The sequence below is a fragment of the Micropterus salmoides genome, unplaced genomic scaffold (genome assembly GCF_014851395.1).
Source record: "Micropterus salmoides isolate LMB-PRFRI ecotype aquatic unplaced genomic scaffold, ASM1485139v1 Ms_hic_scaffold_8, whole genome shotgun sequence".
Classification (NCBI taxonomy): domain Eukaryota; kingdom Metazoa; phylum Chordata; class Actinopteri; order Centrarchiformes; family Centrarchidae; genus Micropterus; species Micropterus salmoides.
Window position 1 is genome coordinate 12945163 of NW_024044570.1, and position 25078 is coordinate 12970240.

A 25078-nucleotide genomic window follows, 5' to 3' on the forward strand; every position below is an offset into this window, starting at 1 on the left:
TTGAGTTAAATGCTTAAAAACATAAATGTAAAATTAGCATGCTAAAGTGGTAATATTGGCATTTTAACACATGCTTTGAAGCCAATTTCACATAATGGCTAAATCGTGGAAATACAACTTCCAGTTCCATCATGTGATGCACACTGGCCCCAGAAGACTCTTCTGCATAGACTTACATTGTGAAAGAAGCAGCTTTAAAACAGTGTTGTTTTTTTTTGAGAGACACAAACCCGCAAAATTACCTTATCAGAATTTGATCCATTCAGTCCAATAACATTTGTAAAGTCTAAGAGCTGCACAATTAAATAATAACCAGAAGTTAGCCGCTCGGTGCTGAAAATCTCTAATGTAATTTTATATCCGGAAGTCTAACTTGCAAGTGTTACATGCTAACATTTAGCTAGGGCTAGGTATGGAACCCCAATATTTTTTTGGTACCGACCGGAATGGACCGATATTGAAAACTGTCAACTACTGAAAACAAAAATTTTAGTTTAGTTTACATATGAAGTTCTTGTATGGCTGTTTGTGTTAGGACACATTCAACATTTGAGTACTACTGAATTTAACATTAAATGAAAAAACACAGTTATATTTCTCATAGTATAATCCAGAAAGAATTATCGTTTTCATATTAGTACCAAATTAGTTTTCAAATTAGTACCAATTAGTACCTACGTAGGCGTAGCATACTAATGTTTAGCAATTTAGTGTGCGATTTTTAACAAGAGCATTGACCATTTATCTTTTTATTTGTTTTTAAATAAGGTTATTCAATTAAAAGTTATCTTGAAGTGTTGAACAAGCGGCCATTTTGACCTATTAGCATTGGATGATGAGTTAGGGAATCCCCAAAATCATTTGGACTCATCTTCTGGGGACCATGAATACCTGTTACCAAAGCATGCTGCTAGCATGGCTAACAAAATTTTTTTATGTGACTGTGTTTTTAATAATGGAGCATTAAAATTCAAATGTCTGATTTCAGTGATGCAAAAATAAACCTTTCCTTTCATAAATGCTAACTTTTCTACTGTTCTGGACACACAACAGTTGGAACCTCACCATCCAAGCAGTGACAAAGTCTCCCATCCATGTCCCCACTGCAGCAATCTTCATAAAGCTCTCATTCCTGATGCCCATGTACTCTGTCACCATGTGAGGCCTGCAAGGAAAGGAGACCAAGAGTGAAGAGCACATAAAAAATGTAGTATATGTTATGAGGGTAGTAAAGGCAGGCAGAAAAGGAAGGCGGCAAGATGACTGACAAAAAGAGCCAACAGAGGGAAAGCCAGTGCAGGGCGAAAGAGAAAATGGTCACTGCCGCTAAGTATCATGATGCTAGCTGTCAGAGTCAATCAATATCAATCTAATTCAGTGAAAACAATGAGTGATGGCTCTACCTTCCACAAAAAGCCCTGAGGATTGTAAACAATTTACACCACCAGAAAAGAATTTTGCAGTACCACCACTTTCATTTGGCCCTGTAGTGTTTGGTAAATTATCCATTTGTTTGGCAAATTTGTCTCATGTCGAGTTGATTTCAAATCAACACTGTCATCACAAAGCGATCGCTTCTATTAATGCACTGCATCTGAGTGAGCTCAGTTAACCACCAACTGCAGCAGCACAAAACACAGACTAGGCCATGACACGCCATTAGAGAAACAATCTCACATGCAATAGTATCTGATAAGAAATGACATTCCTTCTTTGGAGTCTTAGTTATGCCTTCATCTCTGTACAGTAAGTGAAGATGAAAAGCTTTTGTTCAGTCCTGCAAACCCACCCAACACACTGACACTCTCACACACACACACACACACACACACACACACACACACCACTCTGTTTTGTCCAGGTAATAGCACAGGGAGGGAGGAAAAGTGGGTCAGTCGCCTCCTTCATGGGACTTGTGCCGGGAAGAGAGGAGGAGAACAGAGGGGAGCGCAGAGGTCTGTTTGATCTCCTGGCAGCCAGTGTCTTTAGAGGCTGAGTGGAGCAGGTGGGCGCCCATCACCTCCCCCTCAAGCACCCTCTCACCCCCCACAGGTCACACTCATGAATATAATAGATGGCGATGGATAGGGCTCTGGCTGTGCTTTCAAGGGGTCGTATTTGAAGTCAATGGCTCTATTCATCGTTGTTTTCCCCGGTAATTTTCTGGCTGCCAACAAACACAAATAAAAATGTTTTCTACTGCACAGAGGGCTCTGGAAAATATTTCCTACAACCTGTCTAAACAATCTAATATTAGGATATTAGCTGGCTATAATGTAGCGGCTTTAATAGGTGTTCATTTTTAATTAATTAAAAATTCAAATGAGTTAATTGCTTGTGCCTTTTCACAATATATTTAGGAGTCATCATGTGAAAAGCTTAACAAATGCTCATGGCACTAAATGTATGGCAGTACAGAACAATGATGATTAATTGTGGCAAGTCTGTGACCCAAAACGCTGTTTTCAACTACCTGTTTACTGGAATTGTGCAAGAAATACCCTTCCTGGGGGTCATCAAAACAGCATGCATTTAACAGATTTGACAGGATTTTATTGACCAAACTGGCAGTACTGCAGGTGACGTATTGCCTCGCTCAAGCCTGCAAATAAAACGACCTTGATTGGAATGGCGATTTATATCTGCATTAAGTCACTTAGACATTCAGTGGCTTGGCGCTGCTCCAGTTACCAAGGAGATTCCATTGGGAGTCATTTACCCGCAGCGAAATTCTAATCGATACTTCTAGAAATGCTGTCTGGAATCACATGCTAGGCTTTAAATCTAAAAAAAACTACCCTGCCGCCAACCCCTGCCCTTCTCATATATTTAATTGAGCAAATGTTACCCCTGTGCTGAAAGAGATGGGGTTTTTTGCCGAGCACCTATGATGAGTTTGGGGACTCTTCGCACTGCATGATCAGAGGCAGAACTCTCTGACTTATTCATGCTGACTGAAAATTTAATGGCCTTTAGAGCCGGATGACCTAATGAGAGAATTCAGTGTAGTGGAACATCAGTACAGTACCGCCATCAATAATCAGCCCCAAAATGGCTCCCGTGGCTTAATCGCAGAGCCAGTGACAGTGTCAGTGCCAGCATGGCCGGCTCAGCCAGCTTTGACCCTCTGTGGAATGTTATCAGGGTTCCCCACACTTGTTCAGACATAATACTGAAGGGCATTTCAATGCGTTTCAAAGTCTTGTTCTATCACATGCAAGAAATTACAATTTTGCAATACAGAGGTTACAGAGTTATAGAGTTGAGTTTGGATGTTACCCCTGTTTGACATTAACCAATGAAAAAGGCCACTTTAACTGTTGTATTAAAGTAATTATCTGCAAAATCATTGCTTTTTTATTTTGGTGAAACTTTTTGTGCTAAGAAGTGATTGTGATTTTTGAGATCGTAGTTGGTGTTATAATATGTCTCTCATTGTATTTTACTTTGATAAAGCTTGAGTTTGGTAAATGGACTCTTAATGGACATTTATATTGCACCTTAACAGACCAAGTGCTTTACATTTGTGCGCACACACACACACAGCGGCAGAGCAGCCATGCAAGGCGCTAGCCTGTCCATCAACAGTACTCCTCTTTTCTTTGTTCAGCTGCCACTGCTCACATTATAATTCTTCCATCTATATTCACTCCATCAAACTGTTGCTGTTTCAAAATAAAATGGATCACCCACTGTGCACCAGAATTTTTTTTATGTATAGATTTATTTTCAGTATTGATTAATCTGTTAACCAATAGTAAATTCCATAAAATTAAGGGCAGCAACTCAAGATTATTTGAATTATTGAATTATCTGTGAATTTTTTTCTTGATATATCATTTTAATTACTGACACATGTCAAGAGTTTGATCTCATGCATGACAGCCCTGGATAAATGTAATAATATGAAAATGCAACACATTAACTCCTTTAAATGTGTAAGTACTGTGGGTACATGAAACCTTGCAGTTTCACCATAAATGAGGACTCTGAATACATCTATAAAAGCCTATTTCATCAACAATCCGCACTGCAGCATAGTGCCAAAACACTTTTGCAATGTCATACTTTGCTATAAACCAAGCAGTTTCAACAACTCCATATATTCATCAGTTTATGGTTTAATTTTACTTTTATCAAAGTCCCCACTAAAGGATTCAAGCCCTGATAATTAAGGTTATAAAACAGTATGCTGAGAGAGCTTCCACTACTCTGAGTCATCATATACCTTGATTTCCATTAATTTTCCCCCTGTCCCTTGGACTTACTATATATACCTTCACGCTGGGTTTTATAAACTTGTTTTCTCTGTCAGAGAGCCAGAAATTTTGTGACCGTGGCATCTGAGTGACCTCTTCTGCCCTGTAAAGGCTGGACTCATTCAGAACATTAAATTGTAACCTTGGCTGCCTCCACATTGAAATGCATTGCCTGTCACCTCCCTGTGCACTACAGTACCTGACCTCGTATTTACAGTATACAACGCTGAGCAGCAGTAGTTACTAGGGAGCATAAACCTATCAATATTCACTCTCTTCACTATCACTATACCATCTCCCAAGGCAACTTAAAACTTCAATCTCAATTCATCACACCGCATAGAATCAGCCCATGTATTGTATTAAACTCGCTGGATATTGAGTCCTTTAGTCCTTATCATTCCCCTGGCTCAGGAGTGGGAGTGAAAACCGTCAGGCAATAACACGGACAGCACTGTATCAGGCCCTCCATTCCCCCTATCAGCTTTCCATTAGGACAAAGGGGTCTAAAACCAGGTCTCAATGTACCTTAACACTGTGAACATTTCCATGTACAACAGAAGTGGCAAAAAGTCCATCAAATTAAAAAACAAAATATGTTGTTTTAGAGCAATAAATGGAGGCGTTTTCTGATCTCACACTCCCATCAGCATAATTTATCTGTGCCTTTCAACTCCAAATACTTTTACTTTAGGCTTTGTACATTTTGCACATGTAAACACTATATTCTGGCTTTAAAAAACCTTAATATGCTAGCTGGAGAGCTCTGATCAGTGTATGTCACGTTTGCAGGTGCTTTCTATATTCAAGGTATGTAGCAGTAAGTAAGTAAAGAAAAGAAGTAATATTTACCAAAGCAATGATGGTCTACATGCTGAAATAAATTAACATGTCAAAAGATTAGAATGACAAAACCAAATCCTGCAAACCACTAAATGCAGTCCACATAGCCAGAAACCAAAGTGAGTTAATCCTCAACTGTTGAGTGAACTCATTCAGTATAGAAATGACAGATTTGCTGGATGTGGAGGAATCAAAGACACATCTACACTGACACAGATGATCAGAAACCTGGATAATATTAGAATCATGTAAACAGGAAAAAGCTTTTCTTTTCAGTCTGCTCTTAGTTTACTTAATCTTTCAGTTTATCTAAAGAATTCAAAATCACCACATTTGAAAATACATGGTTCGGTGACAGCAGTGATGTGCAGTATACGTAAGCGCACACACACAACAACAGACATCAAAATGTTTGACTAAAACATTTCATTTTTTGATTGTTTGCCTTTAAATACCTTCTTCTGCACTGTGTGTGATATTTAGAAATGTCAGGATTATGTCTCCATGATTTGCTTTTTACTGAAAAATTGGGAACAGCAATTAAGTTTATGCAAAAAGGGAACACAACATACAAACTCTTCAGCTTTCAAACAATGGAACTGAAATATTATCAGATATTAATCGTCATGGTGAAACATAATGAAGAGTCATGTCATGAGATGACAAGAGAGAATGGAGTGTGGCTGTGTGGCACTACACACATACATGCACAGGCAATCCATCTGTCCTACTACCACTTCCCACCTGCCACCTACATGTACACACTTACACTCATCTATAACATAATACACAAGATGTATTATACCAGTGGACACACACCGCCGTCAAGGTTATGATGTTTATTTACAACTGTGGCTGTTTCTTGTTATGTGACTGTGACGTATGTGGAGGGCTGCAGCCACCGCTGATGCTCCTCCCCTTTGTCCCAGAAAACAGCAGGATAATATTATCAGAGAGGAAATGACTTCACTGCTTCAAACAGCACATAGTCTGTTTCAAAGGCTTTCTGAGAGGTGAAAATGACTTTGGGAGGGAAAGCTTTACGCCAACTAAACACTTGTTAAATATGTAATGAGTCATTTTAGAGACGTAATGTGCATGTGTAGGAGTGTGAAAGACAGCGGGAGCAGGAGGAAAATAGGTGTGGGTGTGTGTAAGCATGAAAGAGGCAGAGTGAGGACGGCAGAGATCACTCGATAAATATGTACTGTAAGACATTCACAAACAGCAACAGGTTTATATATAAAGTCTTAATAGTAAAACTGTTTTTGTCAATGACTAGCATTGTATTTTGGTGTTGTCCCAAATATGCCAAATATCTTAAATTTTCCATCACGTGAGTCAGAAAAACAACAAAAGTCACATTTGAGTAGCTGAAACAAGCGAATTGTGGGCATATTTGGAAAAAAGAAAATCTGGATTTTGGACAGTTGGTTGGATAGAACAAGCAATTTGAAGTTGTAACTACAATTTTGCATTATTTTCTGACATTTAATACACAAAAAAGATTATTCAATTAATTGATACACTAATCAGCAGACTAACTGATAATGAAAATAATAGTTAGTTACAGGGCTATTACACTGTCTTCAGTTTGCTCAGTTGTCATGGAGACGGATCTGTTGGCATGCAACCTCAGTAGCTGTTATAATTTAATCTGTAGCAAAATGTAGGAATTCTCACTCATGTTGGCCCACATGCCAAGCCACAAAGTTCATTCTCAGCCTCTGAAACAGTCCAAAACAATCCGGCTTTGGGGTCCACTTGCTATTTAAAAGACCTCATTCAAAACCTCATGTACCTTAAATTGGGATTTCCTGCCTATATCTATGACCAGTGTTGGGCAAGTTATTTGAAAACTATAATCAGTTGCTCATTACACATTACTCATTGAAAATGTAATAACATTCCTTTATTAATTACTCAGCAGCAAAAGGAATACATTACATTACTTGTTACTTTGCTTTTGTTATTCAAAGCAACAGAGTGGAACTAAAATAATGTAATTGCTCAATTTCACATTGTAATGCTATATAGTGCATCTACATCTAAAACTAACAGACACAGCTTGATATGTCTGAGATGTCAGCAGTAAGTAAAGGCAAGAGCACAGAGCACATTGTTAGAAATATGCTGCTGTACTGTAGGCAGCAGGCAGCGAGTCCCATGTGTGACTGCATGCAACAGGAGGCATCTACATACCACAACATGCTATTTATTCAGCCTTTTAAATCCACTCGTCCATGGTATTACCCCAGCTTAGTGCCAGACAAGCAAACAGACAGACGTGGGGGACCAGCATCCACACAGCACAAAGGATCATGGTAAACAAAGACAAATACCCTCATACGATGGGGTCTAATCCCGCTCAGGGTATCGCAGCAGTCAAATGCCACATTCTTCCCTCCCTGGTCCTCAAAGATATCCACTGACTGCAACCCTCCCTCCATCCCTTGATCCACCCTTCCACTGCTCATCTCACACCTCTTTTCCTCCCTATCCTGGCCATCTGTCCATGTTTTGCTTTACTAGGTAACAAACAGAAGAAGTATATAGTAGTAATTCTTGTCCCTGTCCCATTCCAGCTCCCAATTAGATCCCCATAGTCTGGCTCCCTCCCTCCTTTCCTCCAACTTCACATGCTTTACCACCCCCTTTCACTAAATTAGTCATGATTAATGTGTACGCCACGCATTGGGCCGTCTTAATTAAATAACACCATCTAATTAGAGGCTGATTTCAGCTGGTAATGGCGCCGTAAGATGGCAGAATGGGATTGTGCAGCGTGACAGAACATTCATGAAGTCCGTCAAACTCCCGGGGCGGTCACACTCCCCTGGTTTCACACAAACAGGCCCCTCCTAATCTGACAGTTACATTAAAATGCAAATAGCCCAGATGTGAGGGTCTGGTAACAAGTGTGGATTACAGCTCCCAGGGAGCCATGATGGGCGGGCTTTTTTTCCCCCCTGATGTGATATCAGCCAGGTAACAGGTTGATAGCTGTTGACCTCGAAGTGGCTGTTTAAATATTGGCTAACATGTGTAAGATTACACAGCCTGGAAATCTCTTTGAGCTGAGAGATAATGGGCTTTGATGAATCCATTTTACATGACTAATCATGAATAAATACTTGTCATCCAAAAAGATACACAATCTCTTATCAGTGATTATTTACTGCCCTCATGCAGCAGTTTATCTTCTTTCCTTGTGAAAGTATCGCTAGTTTTAATTAAATCAAACTCAAGACCGACTGAAAGGTCAGAGAAAATTAAAGCATATTAATGAGCAAAGGGCATGGGCGGCATACAGCATCAGGTCAGGGAGACAGCAGGGAAACAGCACCCCCTCCCTCACACACACACACACACACACACACACGCACACGCAAACTCATACACAAACACTCTCTCTTCCCCACATCCACATACATGTCCCTGGTTACTTGAGCGAGGTAAGAGGCATGAACAATATGTGGTTGGTGTGTGTGGGACGCCCTGTCTAGCCACCAGAGGAGCATCCCTGCAGTGCACCATCATGGCTAGATGTCAAAGCCAGCTAACCCATACCTTCCTTTTAAAAAACCTTGGCAGTAATAATACGGCACAGTGGCTTTTTCTTTCAGTACAAATGAAAAGGAAAAAACACCATTCATTCCCACAGAGGGGCAGCTGTGGCCACAAAGGGATTTTATACTTTTCCTTTGTGCTGTGGCAAAAGAGAAAACTACAACAGCCTCACTGCAGGGTGAGGGAGTGGTTGGAGTAGTGGGGGAGGGGGGGGATGCAAATAGGGTTTGGACATAGATCAAAAGACTTAAGTTTCACTGCATCATCAGGGCTGGAGCACTTCTCCCACTCACCCCCCCACCCCCCCGACTCCCTCCTCCTCACCCTCCATTTTTGCTCATTCTGCTGCATTCATGCAATCGCAGCCCGGAGCCCGGAGCAGCCAGACTCCTGGCAGAGTGTGACCATTGTTCTTACATGTCAGTCTTGAACAGAGATGTGAACACTAATGGTTTTTGGCAGGGCCCGGGTCCTCAGTGGACACACTGCTGGAGCAGAAAGAAAACAAGCGGGACAGGAAGGGTGGGGGGGTGCAGAAAAACGACCAGGTGTCTTGGCTGTGGCGGGTTCACTCGCTTTACAACAGCACCATCTGTCTTTGTGAGAAGAGCTTTACAATGTTAAATAACTGATGTCTGCTCAACACACATCCAAAGCAAATAATTATGGATGCGTTTTAATGTTGTGTCAGCCAGTTTAATTGTGTAATAGGCTGTTATGGTTTCTACTTTTCATATCTGGACAACTGATGCATCTAATATGAGCAGTGACTTGCAAATGTTGGATGGATATAAATTATATATTACGTCTCTCAAAGTGTCTGAGTAACTCATTATTTTTCCCCTAAGTATTATCCGGATGTCACCTCGTGAATCTATTTTAAAAAATGCACTGACAGACTAAAAAGGGCCCCTTTTCTCGACATTTCAAGGCTAAAATGAGAGGCAGTAAAAAGGAATCCTCTTTGTGACAGATGCACTCAGTGCGACTGCAAACATAACTTTTCCCTGAGCAAGCAACATTCATCGTCTCAGAGGACCTGCCCTGCTCTGCTCAGATGCTTGTTTCCTTTTTCTCGGCCAACCAGAGAGAACGGACAAGATGGATGCCAGTGTCACCGTGCTGGCCGGAGTGACAGATGGGCTGATTATACAAACTCATCCCTCTGGCCATAGAAAAACACAACACCTTACCTGCTAGCTAACAGCTTTCATCTGCCTGCACCTTATGGATAGTTGATGCTTGTTATTAATATGGAAAAGCAGCATTGTATGGACAGATCCCATTACAGCCCTGGCCTCCCTCTTGACAGTTTGTACCTGAATAGACACCTGCCACACTGTTTGTTTGTTTTTTTACAGCCCAAACAAACAAAATGGTAAATCACCTCATGGCGACCTCGTGGCAACCTCGTGTCTGGCTGGCTGGCTTCAAGGGCATGTTTTCCTTTCCCGAGACGGACACATTGCAAATGTGTAAACGGATTTCTGTCAGTGCCTTGATGTGTGGGTGTCAAGCTCTGCTGTGCACAGTGGTTTCTCAGCAGGTAAGCCAGGCAACAGGAGCAAAAAACCAAGGCACAAAGTCAAAGAAACATGGCAAAAATATCTTGGTTCTCGGTCAGAGGGGTGTCAAAAAATAAGTCAAGATCATGGGAGAATAAGTGTGGGTGCTGAAAGTGATCTTTCAGGATTAGCCATCCTCCCCTTGCTTGCCCCCTACCTGTGATTTAAAGTCTGGGCTGATTAATCAGACTGGCATCGAGTCTCTGTTCAGGCGAGACGTTTAGATCAATCACAGCAGCCAAAGGGGAGCGTACAGTGGCTATAACAAATGGGAAGCAGAGACTGAGGGGGAAAGGGAAAGGGAAAGGGAAAGGGAGAGAGAGAGAGAGAGAGAGAGAGAGAGAGAGAGAGAGAGAGAGAGAGAGAGAGAGAGAGAGAGAGAGAGAGAGAGAGAGAGAGAGAGAGAATGGCTTACTTCATGCTTCCAGCCATCAGCAGGAAAAGGTTGTAGATGTGTGAGAAGATGAAGAGGAGGAGGATGGTGCTGAAGAACATGGTCATCCAGGAGCCATGATCCTCGCGGAACATTTTCAGGCGCAGGTATCGACCTGTAGTGAGCATGACAAGGACAATGCTGTCAGTGGCGGATCAAACAGCATTTCGACCTGCTAAAATATATGGCCACGAAAATGGAGACAAAAGTAAATAAATTAGTCACATGCATCAATAATGCTCTGTCAGACATGTGCCCTTTTGGCAATGAAATTAAGATTAAAGACTACTTTGAGGTGTCACTTGCATAGCCCTGAAGTAGCAGTCTGTTTCTCACCAATTTCAGCAGTCACTATTTCATAACCAATCCCAATCCCAGAAAATATTCTACATACACATCATTTCATGCATGTTGGACATACCATCACTGGATTGATGCTTGCTTGTGTTTTTAATGATGTGAGTTCTACATGATTACAGAAATTATTCAAACATTTGTGACCTGTGGTGTTTTTTTAATACGCTTGGAACCTGGCTTGGAATCAAATTATGGAGAAATATCTCTCTGGCAGAGCATGAGATTGGATTCGGATACACAGCTTTCTGCATAGAACACACAATCACACACATGCTTCTCCTCTGGTGGCGCTCTGCAGAACTCATGAAGACAACAAGGTTTATTATACAACTTAGCTTGTTGTTGTACCTCGCTAAAAATATAATGACAGACCAAGTTTCAATTTTATTTGGCTGCTACTAATGACGAACAATATTTATACCTTTAATTCAAGGGCTCCATTTGTGAGTGGGATGAAAAAGCATTACATAAGTACAATATAAATTACAGAGATCTGAAAAAATAACGTGTGATGCAATTAGGTGTTCATAATGTAATTGCACAACTGCTGTCAAGAGACCTTGATCTAACTCCCACACTGCTCGTGTAACAGAAGCAATATACTTTGTACATTTTGGGTTAAACCCAAAATGGGTTTAAAGGTTTAAAATATATAAATTATGAAAGGGGTACTAGAGAGATTTAGTATTATGCTTTCATAAAGTTGGAAGACTCACAACAACAAAAAATGATTGAAAAATGGTTAAAATTTAAGCTACAAAGATATATCCTGATTTTTAGTCCCTTGTATGGGTCAAGCTTCAAAAACACTGGATCTTAGATTTCCTATAAGGTAACCAATAGCATAATTTTTTGTTTGACCCTGTGAAAATCTTGACGGACTGCTATGACCAAGGCGCATGTAACTTGAAGGACAAAGACAGCGAAAGGTGTCAATAGGCTACTTTTTGGTAGCCTTGCTAGTTTGTCTACTAGTAGGCCTACTGTAGAAGATGGTCATTGACAGCAAGTAAAAACTAGTAAAGCTTGATTTAATCAACCTCAATCTTACCTTTATTAAGCAATCTACCACATTTCTTTATTATTTCAACTATAAAGTTTTGACAAATTGTAACAAACTGAAAACAGCATATATTTATAGATTTAAAACCAACGTTCATGAGAGAAATAGATTCACCACAAGCTAATAACCCTCTTCCAAAATAAGATCTGTTTTGTCTGTTATGAATGATCATGCGAACTTCCATTTAATCAGATTTTAACTACATTAAAAGATCCCTTCAAATTGTCTTACAGTCCTATTGTCATAGAATTTTCCTCAAATTCTTGGGTCCTTCCAGCTGCTGTTTAGAGGTATATCATATAGTTAAAGAGGACATAGCTCAATTCCATTGTAATTACCAGACAAAAAAACCCCAACAATTTTCAGCAATCAGTTCAAACTGAAATCTGTCAATTATACAATTTTTTCAAATAAAACCATCAACATTGTCATACCAACACCCAGCGTGGTTCGTAAGATAACACTGTAATACCTTGGACAGCCAGTAGTGTTCAGCCAGCAGTATACAAGGTAGCAGATTAGCTCACTGGCTTGGCTGCACCCGTAATGATTCAGAGAAATCTTAACAGCATTTCACCATCAAATTATAATTTTCTGACGCGGTATGAACTAGGGATGTCCCAAGCCGATCCTAAGGATCAGTTCTGGGGTTGATCAGGGCATTGTATAATTGCAGCGCTGCTCACCTTAATCACAGCTCTGACACCAGCATTGGCAAAATACACAGATTTGCTAAACACTGACAATAACAAATGTGTTATGTCTCCCCTCGTATTAGCAAAGAGCTGAAAAAATATTCAGCTAGCAGCTTCTCATTTTAGCCGCTTTTGCCTGTTAAAATGTCGCCAGATGCAGATTAACATTGATTCCGAAAGTAACTCAGTGACAGAACAAACTTAAACGGGTTTGTGTGCTCTCTGCAAGCCAGTGTCTGTACTCCAAATACTGTTAATAATGTGAAAGAAGCATCACTTTCTAACACCCTGTAACAGTCACCAGAGCAAACAGCCTCAGTTTCAGGAGTCCCATTCCCCCAGGTAAACTTTCATCCTTATCATATCAATAACATAAGCTGATCAACTTTATAGTTTTGAATCACGACCTTCTGTATTTGGATCACATAGCTCGTAAATTTAGAAGGCTACTCTTAATTCAGTCGATTCTTTTAAAAAGCAACTGAAGACGCTGCTATTCAAACAGGCTTTTAGATAGACAAGGGGTTTTTATGGTTTTGTTCTGTGTTTTCCGTATGTATTTAAATTTTCTTTTGTATTGTATTTTACTATGTTTTATTGTTTTACATTTTATTGTGAAGCACTTTGTGATTTTTATCTGTGAAAGGTGCAATACAAGTAAACTTTGCTTACTTACAGCTGTTATTTCAATGTGTGTCTGATATATATTTACCTAAATTTAATCAACATTTAGGTAAACAGAAGCATCAGATTGAACTTGATACGGAATATTAAAGGACTCGTTTTGGGATCAGGGCCAAAAACATTTGATAGGAACATCAACAGTCCTCATGCTTTAAGGTTACTGAATTGACTGTTTTTAACATTAAGAAATCTTCTAGGAGTAAGTATAGCAGTACACTTCTATGTCCACTGCTTTACATATTTCTCACACACACACACACACACACACTCTTCGAGGCCGTCCCTCTGCTTCGGCCATGCAAGCTGTGATCTGGTGCCAGAAGCAGCCATCTTCCCAGGAACAACTCTTTGTTTTTCTCTCCTGCAGCTCCCTTTGAGTTACAGCTCCTGGGAGAGCTCATTGTGTTTGTGTTCACACACACGCACACACGGCCAGAAAGACAGCAAAGCAGAATGCTCCATTTATTTTCCCATTACAGCCTGGCTAGTTTATTCTCCAATAGTTTTAGATGCTGTTTAATCTCAGCTTGCTCACTTTCAGCTGCACACGTCATAAAAAAGATGTTGAGATTCCTATAGAGATGAATATCTTTGCTGAGTTAAAGTGCAGTTCTAATGAATAAACATCCTGTTGTAGGTTCAAATATATCATGCAGAAAATGCCTTTTACATCTTAGTAAAATAACAGATGTGCAATGTTGGTTTAAACTTTGGTTATTTATTTATTTTGAGCTTTACAGAAGATAATATAAAATTCAATATTCAACCTTAAAATGTTTCACAGTTTTACCAAAAGCAAAGTGGCCTAGTGTAAGGCCACACCATACGTCTTGCTCTGTGGTATTTCAGGGCTCATCACAGATGCATAATTGAACTGACTTGCATGGGTGAATTTAATTGCCTCCAGTGCCAATGAGCCCTTGCTTAGATGTAGGTGCACAGTGTGTATCGGTAGATCTGACTTTTAAAGCAGCATACCGCGCCAGCGAGCATGGGCGCCCTCTCCCAGCCTATATGGGCAGGATTTAACTAGAGGGTGATTTAAGACTATTCAGCCAAGCTGTCTGAGTCACTGCACCTCCCGACAGTAGAAGACCCCGACAAGGGGTGATTCATGAGCACTGTCTACTGCAAGGCTCAGCCCAGCAGGGGACAACAACAACAACACACATGGACAAGGCAGCCATACACACACTGACAAACAAAAAAATAAAATAAAAACACACAGACAGGGAGACACTTGTTATATCCGACTTCTACTCATCCACACTGCAAACACACCCACTCACATGGAAGCTGGTATTTTAATCAAAATAATTAAATTACATTTTGAATACTAACTTACCGTATTGATAGTATCATTCCTCTAATGCTATTTTTAATGTCCTGTTCTTTAATGTCTCCTAAAATTGTTTCCTATTTAAATTAAGCTTGAGCTGTGTCTCCATCTAGTGGTAATAAACAGACAGACACCAGAGAGCTGACAGGCAGGGATATGAATGCGTACTAGCACTAGTGTCTTTACAGTCAACATATTTTTTCCTTCTTGAATTCCAGCATCAACCATGTTGTGTTGTGTCCACAACCCTAGTCTTTGGAAAGAATTAATCAATGAACAGAAGTTCAGGAGACATGCAGTGCCAGAGTGAGTATTCAGGCGTTAGTTAACACTCAATAGTTTAGGCTAAGCAGCCTGCCAGGAGACCTGCTTTCAACCTTACAAAAACCTTTTTAGCAAAATCAGCAGTTAAATCACAAATCCAGTAAGAGCTTAAAGGTAAAAGTAAAGGTAAGGTAAAGGTAAAGGTACTTTATTGTCACATACACATACATGTTGCAAAACTCATTCTCTGCATTTAACCCATCCCTCAAGGGAGCAGTAGGCAGCCGCTCTGCCGTCAGTGTCTGAAGAACCTGACATGTTTTAATGGTGATAAATACTGGAGAGGTGCCAGCTCATCTCCGGGGCACTGCTGAGTTGCTCTTGAGCAAGTCACCTAACCCCTAACTGCTGCGCTGTGGTGACTCGTCACTCTGACATCTCTCCACATCAATTTGCATGTGTATAGGTTTGTGTGTGTGCTGATTGTTTCCCCAAAGGGACAATAAAGTTATTATTATTATTATTATTATTATTATAATAATATGAAGCATGACAAAGCAGAACAAAACAGAACTGAACACAGTGATAAAAGTATTTCCTCTCAGAAACCAGGGTACCTACACTCAGTTTCCAGTTTTTCTCGTTACAACAAGTTAATGTAGTAAAATACAAGGTTTTAATGTTCAGTTTTTGTTAAGTTTTTTCTCTGTCTCATATGGAGACCATATGCAATAATTCTGGGAATTCTGCTGAGGTTATAAATTACCAGGTTCAAAATAGTAATCCCACTGACAGGATATACATCAGCCATGGAGCCAGAAACATAAACCTAACAGTACACATTAGCACAGACCGTCAGTTAAACACCTGAACTGACTCACATGGACAAGCAATTTATGTATCTGTATATGTAACAGTGATTTTGTTAAATCCTGTTTCCGATATTACACACACACCCACACACACACCCACACACCTACACACATCTCACAGGTAAGGCAGTGCACAGCTCCTGACAGATGAGAAGCACACAGCTGGTGGAGGAGGAGTGAAGGCGACCTGAGATGTGAAAACTGTCTCCGTTCATCATGGTACTGCTCTTCAACACAAACAAGACTGACACGTCTGACGGAGGTAAGTACAATCTGGATCTGAAATACTTGTTTTTTCGCTTTATACCTTACCTTTACCTATGTTTTAGGACCAAGCTGTTTAAATATTTTATATAAAATATATCAAATGTTCCAATAATATAGGATACAATGATGAACCACTAAACTTTTATTCAAATATTACTAATATCTTGACATGACCCTAAATAATGTCTGTACTGTCTACATTATAAATTCTCCTCATATTTCCTTAAATCACTACTTGCAGTGTAGCTGTATGATAAAAACACCTAAGTTTAACTGTTTAAACACACAAAATAAGATATAAAAAACACTGCATTTTCTTTCTTTCAGTGAGTACGGACAGGTTGACAGGGGGACATAATCTAGGTTGAAATTTGAAAGGTAAATTGCAAAGATTCGCTCCCATGAACAAAATTAATGTATTACCTCTGATTAAGTGCAAACAGAGGCTGACACAGGTGAAGCAATAGATCAACAGTACCATTTCATTGTTCTCAGCAGACAGTCACACATTCACTTCCTGGACACACCGGTGACGCTCAGAGACTATGGAGACAGCTACTGTAAATAAACTCTCTGAGAGCAGGTCTTACTGGCAGAGTCAATAAAATAGAATATAAACGAAATTATTCTGGAAAATAAAAAACTGCAAGGATGCCATAGACAATGTTTCTAGGAGCTTACATTGATTAAAGTAGATGGCTTAAAAACACTGATTTCCACACCTTGCTTATATAGAATTTAGTATGTGTGGTGGTATTTTGTTTTACAATCTTGCATCATTTATAAATCATTTGAGTTTTTACCCAAAAGATTAGCAAGACTATCATTTATGTATATCACGTGTATCACACAGAATAATAGCCTTTATGTGGTAAGAGCCCGGGTCATAAAACAATAATTTCTTTGTGTGTTTTAATCTTTTTCTTCCTCGATAGGATAATGCATTTAGTGCCACAAAATTCACGTTAATGAAAAGTAGTCATGATTAAATTTAGTATAATTTTTTTGTGGTGGAAAATTTACCTGGCAGATTGCAGGTTAACTGACTGTTGTATGCTTTAAACTATTTATATTGGACAGGCAAAATTAAATAAATATTGCAGTCCTTGTTTCACTCAGGATTTCTGGGGGCTAAAGGGGCATTCCACCTATTTTTACATGTCAATGTCAAAACACTAGACAGGATGGAATAAAAATCTCCTGTATAAAAATCAGTTGTGCTACATGCCTATCCAACACCCGACCTCTACACTCCACCTTGCTACGTAGAGGACACAATGCTCGTACAGAACACTGGTGTTGGACGCAACTCGTGAGGTGCACAATTAAATATCGAAGTAATTCAGTCGTTTTTTTCTCGAAAGCCTGCTAACTTTATAGTAATGCACAACTAAAATGCAGGCATACTCTTTTATTTCATGTTCTAATTTATATAAATATATCAAGAATAATACAGTAGCAAAACTGACTCTACCTCCTGTTCTTAAATCTCAGAGGTGCTTCTGGAGTTCCTGAACCAGTCAACAGTATTCTGCAGCCAGTTTGAGAACGGCACGTGGTATTGCTACGTCCTGCTGGTTCTCTTCACTTTTGCCCTTCCTGTGGGGATCCTGGGAAACATAGCAGCTCTAATGAACTACATTTGCTTCAGGAAAACCTCAAGCACCAGCAATGTTTTCCTGTTGAACCTGGCTCTGTGTGACTCAGCCTGGATCCTCACCCTCCCTTTCACCCTCTACTTTACCTTCCAGAGGCCATACCTTAAAGACATACAGATCTTCTGCCAGTTCAAGAAGATCTCCTTCAACATCAACATATACGGCAGCATCCTCTTCCTCACTCTTATCAGTTTCGACCGCTTTGTTGGGTCAGTGCACCCCATCAGCTCACTCCGCTGGTGGGACGTGGGTAAAGCTAAGCTATGCTCAGTCTGTACATGGATCGTGTTGGTTCTGAGTTCCATCCCTGACTTATTTGTAACTTTTGCTATTCAGCGACCACAAAATGTCACTGTGTGCATGGACCACATCCAGGGCCCTTTTATCTACATCAAGACGCTCACCATTATCAGAACAATAGTAGGCTTCTTGCTACCATTCAGTGGCATGTTGGCTTTTTACATTATGACAATTCGTGTTCTGAGGCGTCTCCCGAGGGGTAGAAGGCACAGAGGGGTCCAGCAGGTGGGAGGGAAGCCACTACGGCTCATCACTGCTGCCATACTTGTCTTTATGGTTTCCTTCGTGCCATACCATGTCATGATCATCACCCTGGTATTCATGAGGATCAATAACCTAGTCACACCATCCAACACCAACGTCCTCTACGCCTCCTATGAGTTCTTTGAGGCCATGTGCAGTGTAAGCAGCTGCCTGGACCCAGTGCTATATATTGTGGCTAGTGAGCAATTCCAGAGGAAGCTACTGGCCTTGAAAAGAGACAGATACAGGAGTCTGTGCTGCAGAGCCAGCAGAAGGGTTGGGGTAATTGGGTGAATCAAATGTATGACTTTTTCAATTGCCTTTCTGTGTTACTGTTACAAACGTTACAGATGTTAATGGTACAATTATCTTAGCCTAAAGTACACTGGTAAATTGCACTATTATCTAACTGGAATGGAAAAAATATATATACTGTATCTGATGATTTCTATAAGTGTAAAATCAAAATTAAACACGGAATGTTTTGCAGTAAAAAACAAAATCTTAAAATATCTTAGACTTTTTGACTTGCTTTCATAAAATGTTTTTTGTTGCCAAGCAGTCATATAAATCAGCAGTGGTCTCATCCTCATTTGTGCTTTGCAGCTGTGCCTAGTGAAATCAGTATGTAGTCCACTTTTGATTGATAGCTATTTACAAAACACATTAGTTTTGGGCTACTGCTAACGACTATCATTTTCTGCCGATTAATTGACTGATCATTTTAGCTCTACAAAAAAGTATAACTTGTGTTTCAAAAATGTTGCTAAATGTACTGATTTTTTTTCAATCACATACGGACAAGTGACAAATTAAGAAGAAAACCTGAAAACCTGAACTATGGGTCACTGAATGGTCTGATCGGTATGTAACTGGAGTTTGTAGTCACCAGATCTTAACCCGATTTAACACCTGAGACATTTTAGATAGCCCCCAGTCATCAAAACACCAAATGAGAGAATAACTTAAGGAAGAGCGGTGTTCCTCCCTTCAGTAGTAACAGAGACCTGTATAATTTATAGATGCCAAGAAGTATTAAAGCTGTTCTGACAGCTTGTGGTGACCAAACACGTTACTAACACACTTTATATAATTTCTTCCATCATTCCACCATTTGTCACCTTTGTATACAGTATGTGTAGTTTAGTACTGACTTCTGATTACCTCTGCACCTATACCATTACAGAAAAGCACACCATCCTAAATATTTTGAAGTGCAGTGAACTGGACACTGCAAGTGGAAAATTTGATCAAAATTAACAATGAAAGAAGAAAACATCAGGCCTTGAAAACCAAAACATGGCTAATGTTTGGTCACACAGTAAGTGATACCAACATGTCCATATTAATTCTTGAACTACTGATAGTGCAGTCTTCCAATCTCAACCACATCTCTTTGTATTCAAGTCATCATCAATTCGCACATATTCTGTGTACCTCGATGGGCAGCTCCACTCTTTTGAGCATGTACTCATCTATTTTAGGTTTCAGTACGCAGCTCTGCTGTATCCTGTTTTGATTTAACGCATCAGAACAACCACCCTGACCTCCTTAGGGATCCTAATGAACATTCTCCCTCAAACACAAACCCAGAGTGGAGAGAGCCTTAGCAATACCACTGCCTGGGTCTTAGCATGTACACACTAGCATAGAGCATCCCCATTCATCACACACATGCTGGGCAGCAGCAATATTGCAGGGTCTGGGAAAAGCCGTGACTACAGCCACTAGTGTCCCCAGAGCTGAACTCCTCTGTAACTAATACTGGATAATAAATCAGAGGTGGGTAGTGACAATAGAACTCGTTCCGCAGGGAGACTGCCACAAGTAGAGCCGAGACACAGAGCTGGCTACTGGGCCACTGTATCTGTTCCAGTAGGAGGCCTGTTAGATGCTTTCATTTTGTTATTAATGGTTTGGCTTTGGACCAAAGGAGTCATATATTTCAGGTAAATAAGCAATTTCCTTTTGGCTGGTTTCCTTTGTTTGCTAGCTCTTGTCATTAGTACTCTGTGTCTGTGTGTCTCCCTGTCTGTTGTACAAACACAGTCTGTGGTTTAATCCTTTACTGCAAGCACATGTTCACATGTAAAGCACATTAATAATGTCTTTGTGACAATGAAAAATTATCTGTAGGTTTATAAAATGTTACAATATATTTTGGGATGTAAAATGCCAATGGTTTAGTTGAGATACTTAAAACATAGTTGAGATTTTGGCCATTTTGGGACAATGCAATATGCTGCAAACACAACACTGACATATTGAAGCAGCAAACATTGGCATATTTACTCACCTAGCAAACAAGGAGTAACAGTAACATTTATTTGGAGTCTTGTTTCAGGCCACATTTAAGTCCAAGTTTGAGTTTAAGTCCAATATTCACTCTCCTTTAAGCTCAATTTTGGTCTCCACCTAATCGTAGAGAAACAATATGTATTTTTATACTCTACTATGTACGCAAGCTAGTTGCTAACTTTGTGTCTGCTGTTTAATGCTGAGCAGGTAGCAGAAAGTGGGTTTATCAGAGTTTTTTTCATGGAAAATATCTGCTATGCTGTTGCTGGAACCAAGGCTGAAGAGAGCAGTGAGAGTGAACCGAAACAGTAAAGTTGGAAACCTTGAAAACCAACACCACAAGCTGAAAGAGGTTTAAACGTTCGGCAAAACTGAGGGGAGTTGCTAATAATAATTCTTTGTGGTTTTGTCACTACAAGCAACACCTTTTGTATTACACATATTCATTTCTTCCATTGTTAATATAAACATATTGATTAGAGCAGCATTCATTCTTAACTTCTAATTCTGCCGTTGGAGCAAATCACATTTGGCAACAAATGCAAACATACCCTGGTAGGAATGTCTGCTGTATAGTTTGGATACAAAGACAACAATTTAACCACACATAAATGCACACCGTACTCACATACATCAAAGACATCAACATCCAAGATATAGCAGCTTCACACACAGCGAGACACAAGTATAACTGCAGGCTTCCGAGGCACAGCAGTGCACTGACACCAGAGCAATCATACATTATTTACAGAGGAAGGGGGACAGCCTCTGAGGCAAGCTAATACAGACTGTCCTGAACTGAAGGAGAGTGTAAAACATACACCTCTGCAGGATACCAGAAGGTTGTTGAATGCTGAATTATCAAGAGGCTGATAATTATACAGATAACTGCAGATCAGCTGTATAGATCAGCCCAGGTCACATTGCTATTTGTGGAATCCTCTGGGTATACAATGTACAGATGGCAGAACATGCCAAAACAATAACCAAATGAATCAATAAGTAGTAATAAAGTAATAAAGTATTTAAAATTTGGTAATCGTATAAGACATTTTGAAAAGAAAAATGCTGTGGAGTGTGATTAGTGAGGAGACAAGAGACGGATGTGCGTCGAGTCAGCTTTACTCTCCACTTCAATATAACACTGAACAGCGTACGAGATCAAAACACTAACCCGTCAACCCGGAACTCTCTAACCAACCTCTTTCCCTTACAGGTACAGTCCCTTGGTGAATGTCTCTTTTTGTCTTACTTGTGGGTCACCACAATGCCAAACATTCTCTGGTTGCAGCTTCTCAAATCTTCTTTCTCTGGGTTTTTCTTAGACTAAACCATATTTGAAGACATCATAAGGGGCTTCTGGGAAATTGTGATGGATCATCCTTTCCAGATTTTATAGACTTAACAATTAACTAACTAATCATAAAAGATAAACAACCGATTTATCGATTATGAAAATAATCAGAAGATGCTGGCCTCCTTGTATTAAAACAATGTATTATATTATTATTAGTAGTAGTATTATTTTTGAATTATTCATTTAATTTATTTAATATTGTTACATTGTAAAAATGTTTAATAGTAGATTACAGATGTTCAACATTTACTACAGACATAACAGAGGTGGATTTTACTTTTGTCTACATTTGAAACTCATTTCCATACATCCACAATATACACGCATACTTATGATTACCCTGGGGTCACACATCTCATCTATCTCTCTCCCTGCACTGTCAGCTGTTCTCCTCCCTTAGAGTGTGTGTGTGTGTGTGTGTGTGTGTGTGTGCGTGTGTGCATGCATGTGTGAGTGTATGCAGGTAATGGAGAACAGGTGGGCACACTGGATTGGTCCTGCACAGCTGATTGGAGCCTCCTGATTGGTCACCTGGATGACAGCAGCCATCTTAAGCCCCACTGACAGGTACTTCTCTCTCTCTCTCTGCCATTCCCAACCTGTGCCTGTATACTGTGTATATTGTCTGTTTCCATTGCGAGTGGCGATCCTGTGTAGTGAGCATAGCAGACTTTGTAAGTAGCTTACCTTAATGATTTTGATTATTATTATTATGACAACCTTGTTTTGTTGGCTTTAGCCATTTTGTTTGGTATATAGCAAGTTTCTCTGTTGTCGCTTCCTTGTGTCGGCTACTAGCCTTGTGAGTGAGAAGCCATTTTTTGTTCACCGTTACTCCTGTTTTTGATAATAGAAGCCTAGTTTAGAGCTCTGTCAATTTCTTTATTTTGGTTTTGGTTTAGGAAAGGTGTTTTTTGGGCCCTATTCATCTCTGAAGCTAATAAACTGCTAAATTGTATTTCATTTGTTCTGGCATTGCTTGGGAATGGGAAGAGTGGGAAGCCACACATTTGTTACATCCTGGATACCCCTAGACCTCGGGACATAACATACTCAAAACAAAAATGACAAGTCTGCAACCTTGTACACCTGCAACTAATTTATTTTTATAATTTATGGATCTGTTAATTCTTGAAGTTTTATTCCACAAAATATCAGGAAAAAGATTAAAGGCACCAGATAGTATCCTTGTGCCCAAGGTGATGTCTAGTAAGTCTTTATTTTGTCTAACACTGGAACACATTCAATTTACAATGAGATCAAATGGCAACAGAAGCTGTAACTAGCAAATGTTTGAGACCCACAATAAAATGCACTGCAGTGAAACACAAGCTTGCAGAGAACCCATCAACTCCTACACTCACTCCACTTTGACCCGCAGCCACACAGTGCCGCACGTAAGCCATCTCGGCCTTTGCGTGGCACAGTAATAGCACATGACAGAATCCAGATGGCATCCTGCAGGCTGCAATCATCACGATCAGGGAACGGAGATGAGCGGCATTCCAACAACAGAGCAACCAATGACATGACTCAAACCAACACACAGAGCTCAGCTGAACATCCAATAGTGTTAACAGCTCTGGGGTTCTTAACTGTCACCTTTTCTTGTGCGTTCACACCATTCTGGAGCCACAAATAACTCATCCAAGTGAAGATAAGCAGTCGGTGTTTGTTTGAATGTAAGTGTTGGTAAAAACACAGTCTATGGTAAAACATGCAAAGCACGGTATAATCCAGTTAAGACGGCGCTCCACATGACTCAGAATTACCCTTCAATTTATTCTTTAGAAGTCGCTATGCCTTGGAGAAAGGTGAATATATATTAAGCAAATCTAGGGAGAGGCAGAATAGGGAGAGATGAGAAGCAGTTTCACTTTTACCATTATGGAGATGGGCAGTGAGTCATTTACAGAAACGGTAAGGCCCATGATACAAAGCTGTAGTGCTGTGGTGCCATCTTACTGCTGAAAGAAAAACTAGTTGTGTATGAGACATTTGTTAAATATTAAACACTTAATCTGTTGTATTTTGACAACCTGACTGATTAATTCAATGCTAAAAGATCAACAATGTCAACAGATCAACAAACATTCCAAAGTAATCCAGCAACTCTACTTGTCACAAAAAATATGGATAAGGATTTCATCAACTTTGATCCAATTTTTTTTTTTTTTTTATTTGGGGGGAAATGCTTATTTGCTTTCTTACAGAGAGTTAGATGAGAACATTGATGCCACTTTAATATCAGTGACCAGTCCATTAAATAAACTAATTTGTGTTTGGTAGATTATTTCTTGCTTCAATGCTTCTTGGCAATAAATCTTATTAATCCTTTGCAAAGCCTGTTTGTCTCTTTTAAATGATGCCACAGTTGTAAGGAACATGCATTTGTGGGATGAGCAGCAGAGCAGAGTATGTGGGTTAAGCCCATGAAATTTGCCAAATCTTCTCTGACAATGCCTAACAGCTTTTCTTTACTGTTGACTCTTGTTTGGTGGATTGGATGATGAAGTCTGAAGAAACGAGACATATTGGCAAGTTAACAGTTTATTAATTTAACAGCCTGGCACCTTCTCCTCACGGTGGGTACGCACTGCTGTAGGTTGGCATCCCATTCTTCAACCGGCATTTGTCGCAAATATGGAAATAAGAAATAATTATAACAATTCGACCAAAATAATTTGGTAGGATTTTGCTGGATTATTTCTTTTCCAGGCACAGTGACACTGTGTGAATTACACAAACAAGACATACCATGTTAATTAAAGAGGTTTTTTTACTGAGTATACTTGCCAAAATGTTGAACTATTCCTTTACAGGTTTGAGTCCACATTCATTCTTTATTGTCCTCAGTGGAGGAAATCTGTTTTTAACTGTAAGTTTTGGGGTGGCATGGTGGTGCAGTGGTTAGCACTGTCACCTCACAGCAAGAAGGCTGTGGGTTCAAACCCCGGTTGCCCCGGCCTTTTTGTGTGGAGTTTGCAACCCCGTGTCTGTGTGGGTTCTCT

The 25078-nt window shown here is 39.9% G+C and overlaps 1 protein-coding gene across 3 annotated transcripts in view; it reads right to left on the minus strand.

Moving 5' to 3' along the window:
- The window catches only part of tmem117 (transmembrane protein 117), a 44355-nt gene that overhangs the window by 12416 nt on the left and 6861 nt on the right, over positions 1-25078 (minus strand). For all 3 annotated transcript variants that reach the window (XM_038706498.1, XM_038706500.1, XM_038706499.1), the window contains 2 exons: positions 10653-10785; positions 1066-1165 (listed from right to left, as the gene is read on the minus strand). In XM_038706498.1, the coding sequence (XP_038562426.1) occupies positions 1066-1165; positions 10653-10785 (233 nt within the window). The remainder of the gene's footprint in view (positions 1-1065; positions 1166-10652; positions 10786-25078) is intronic.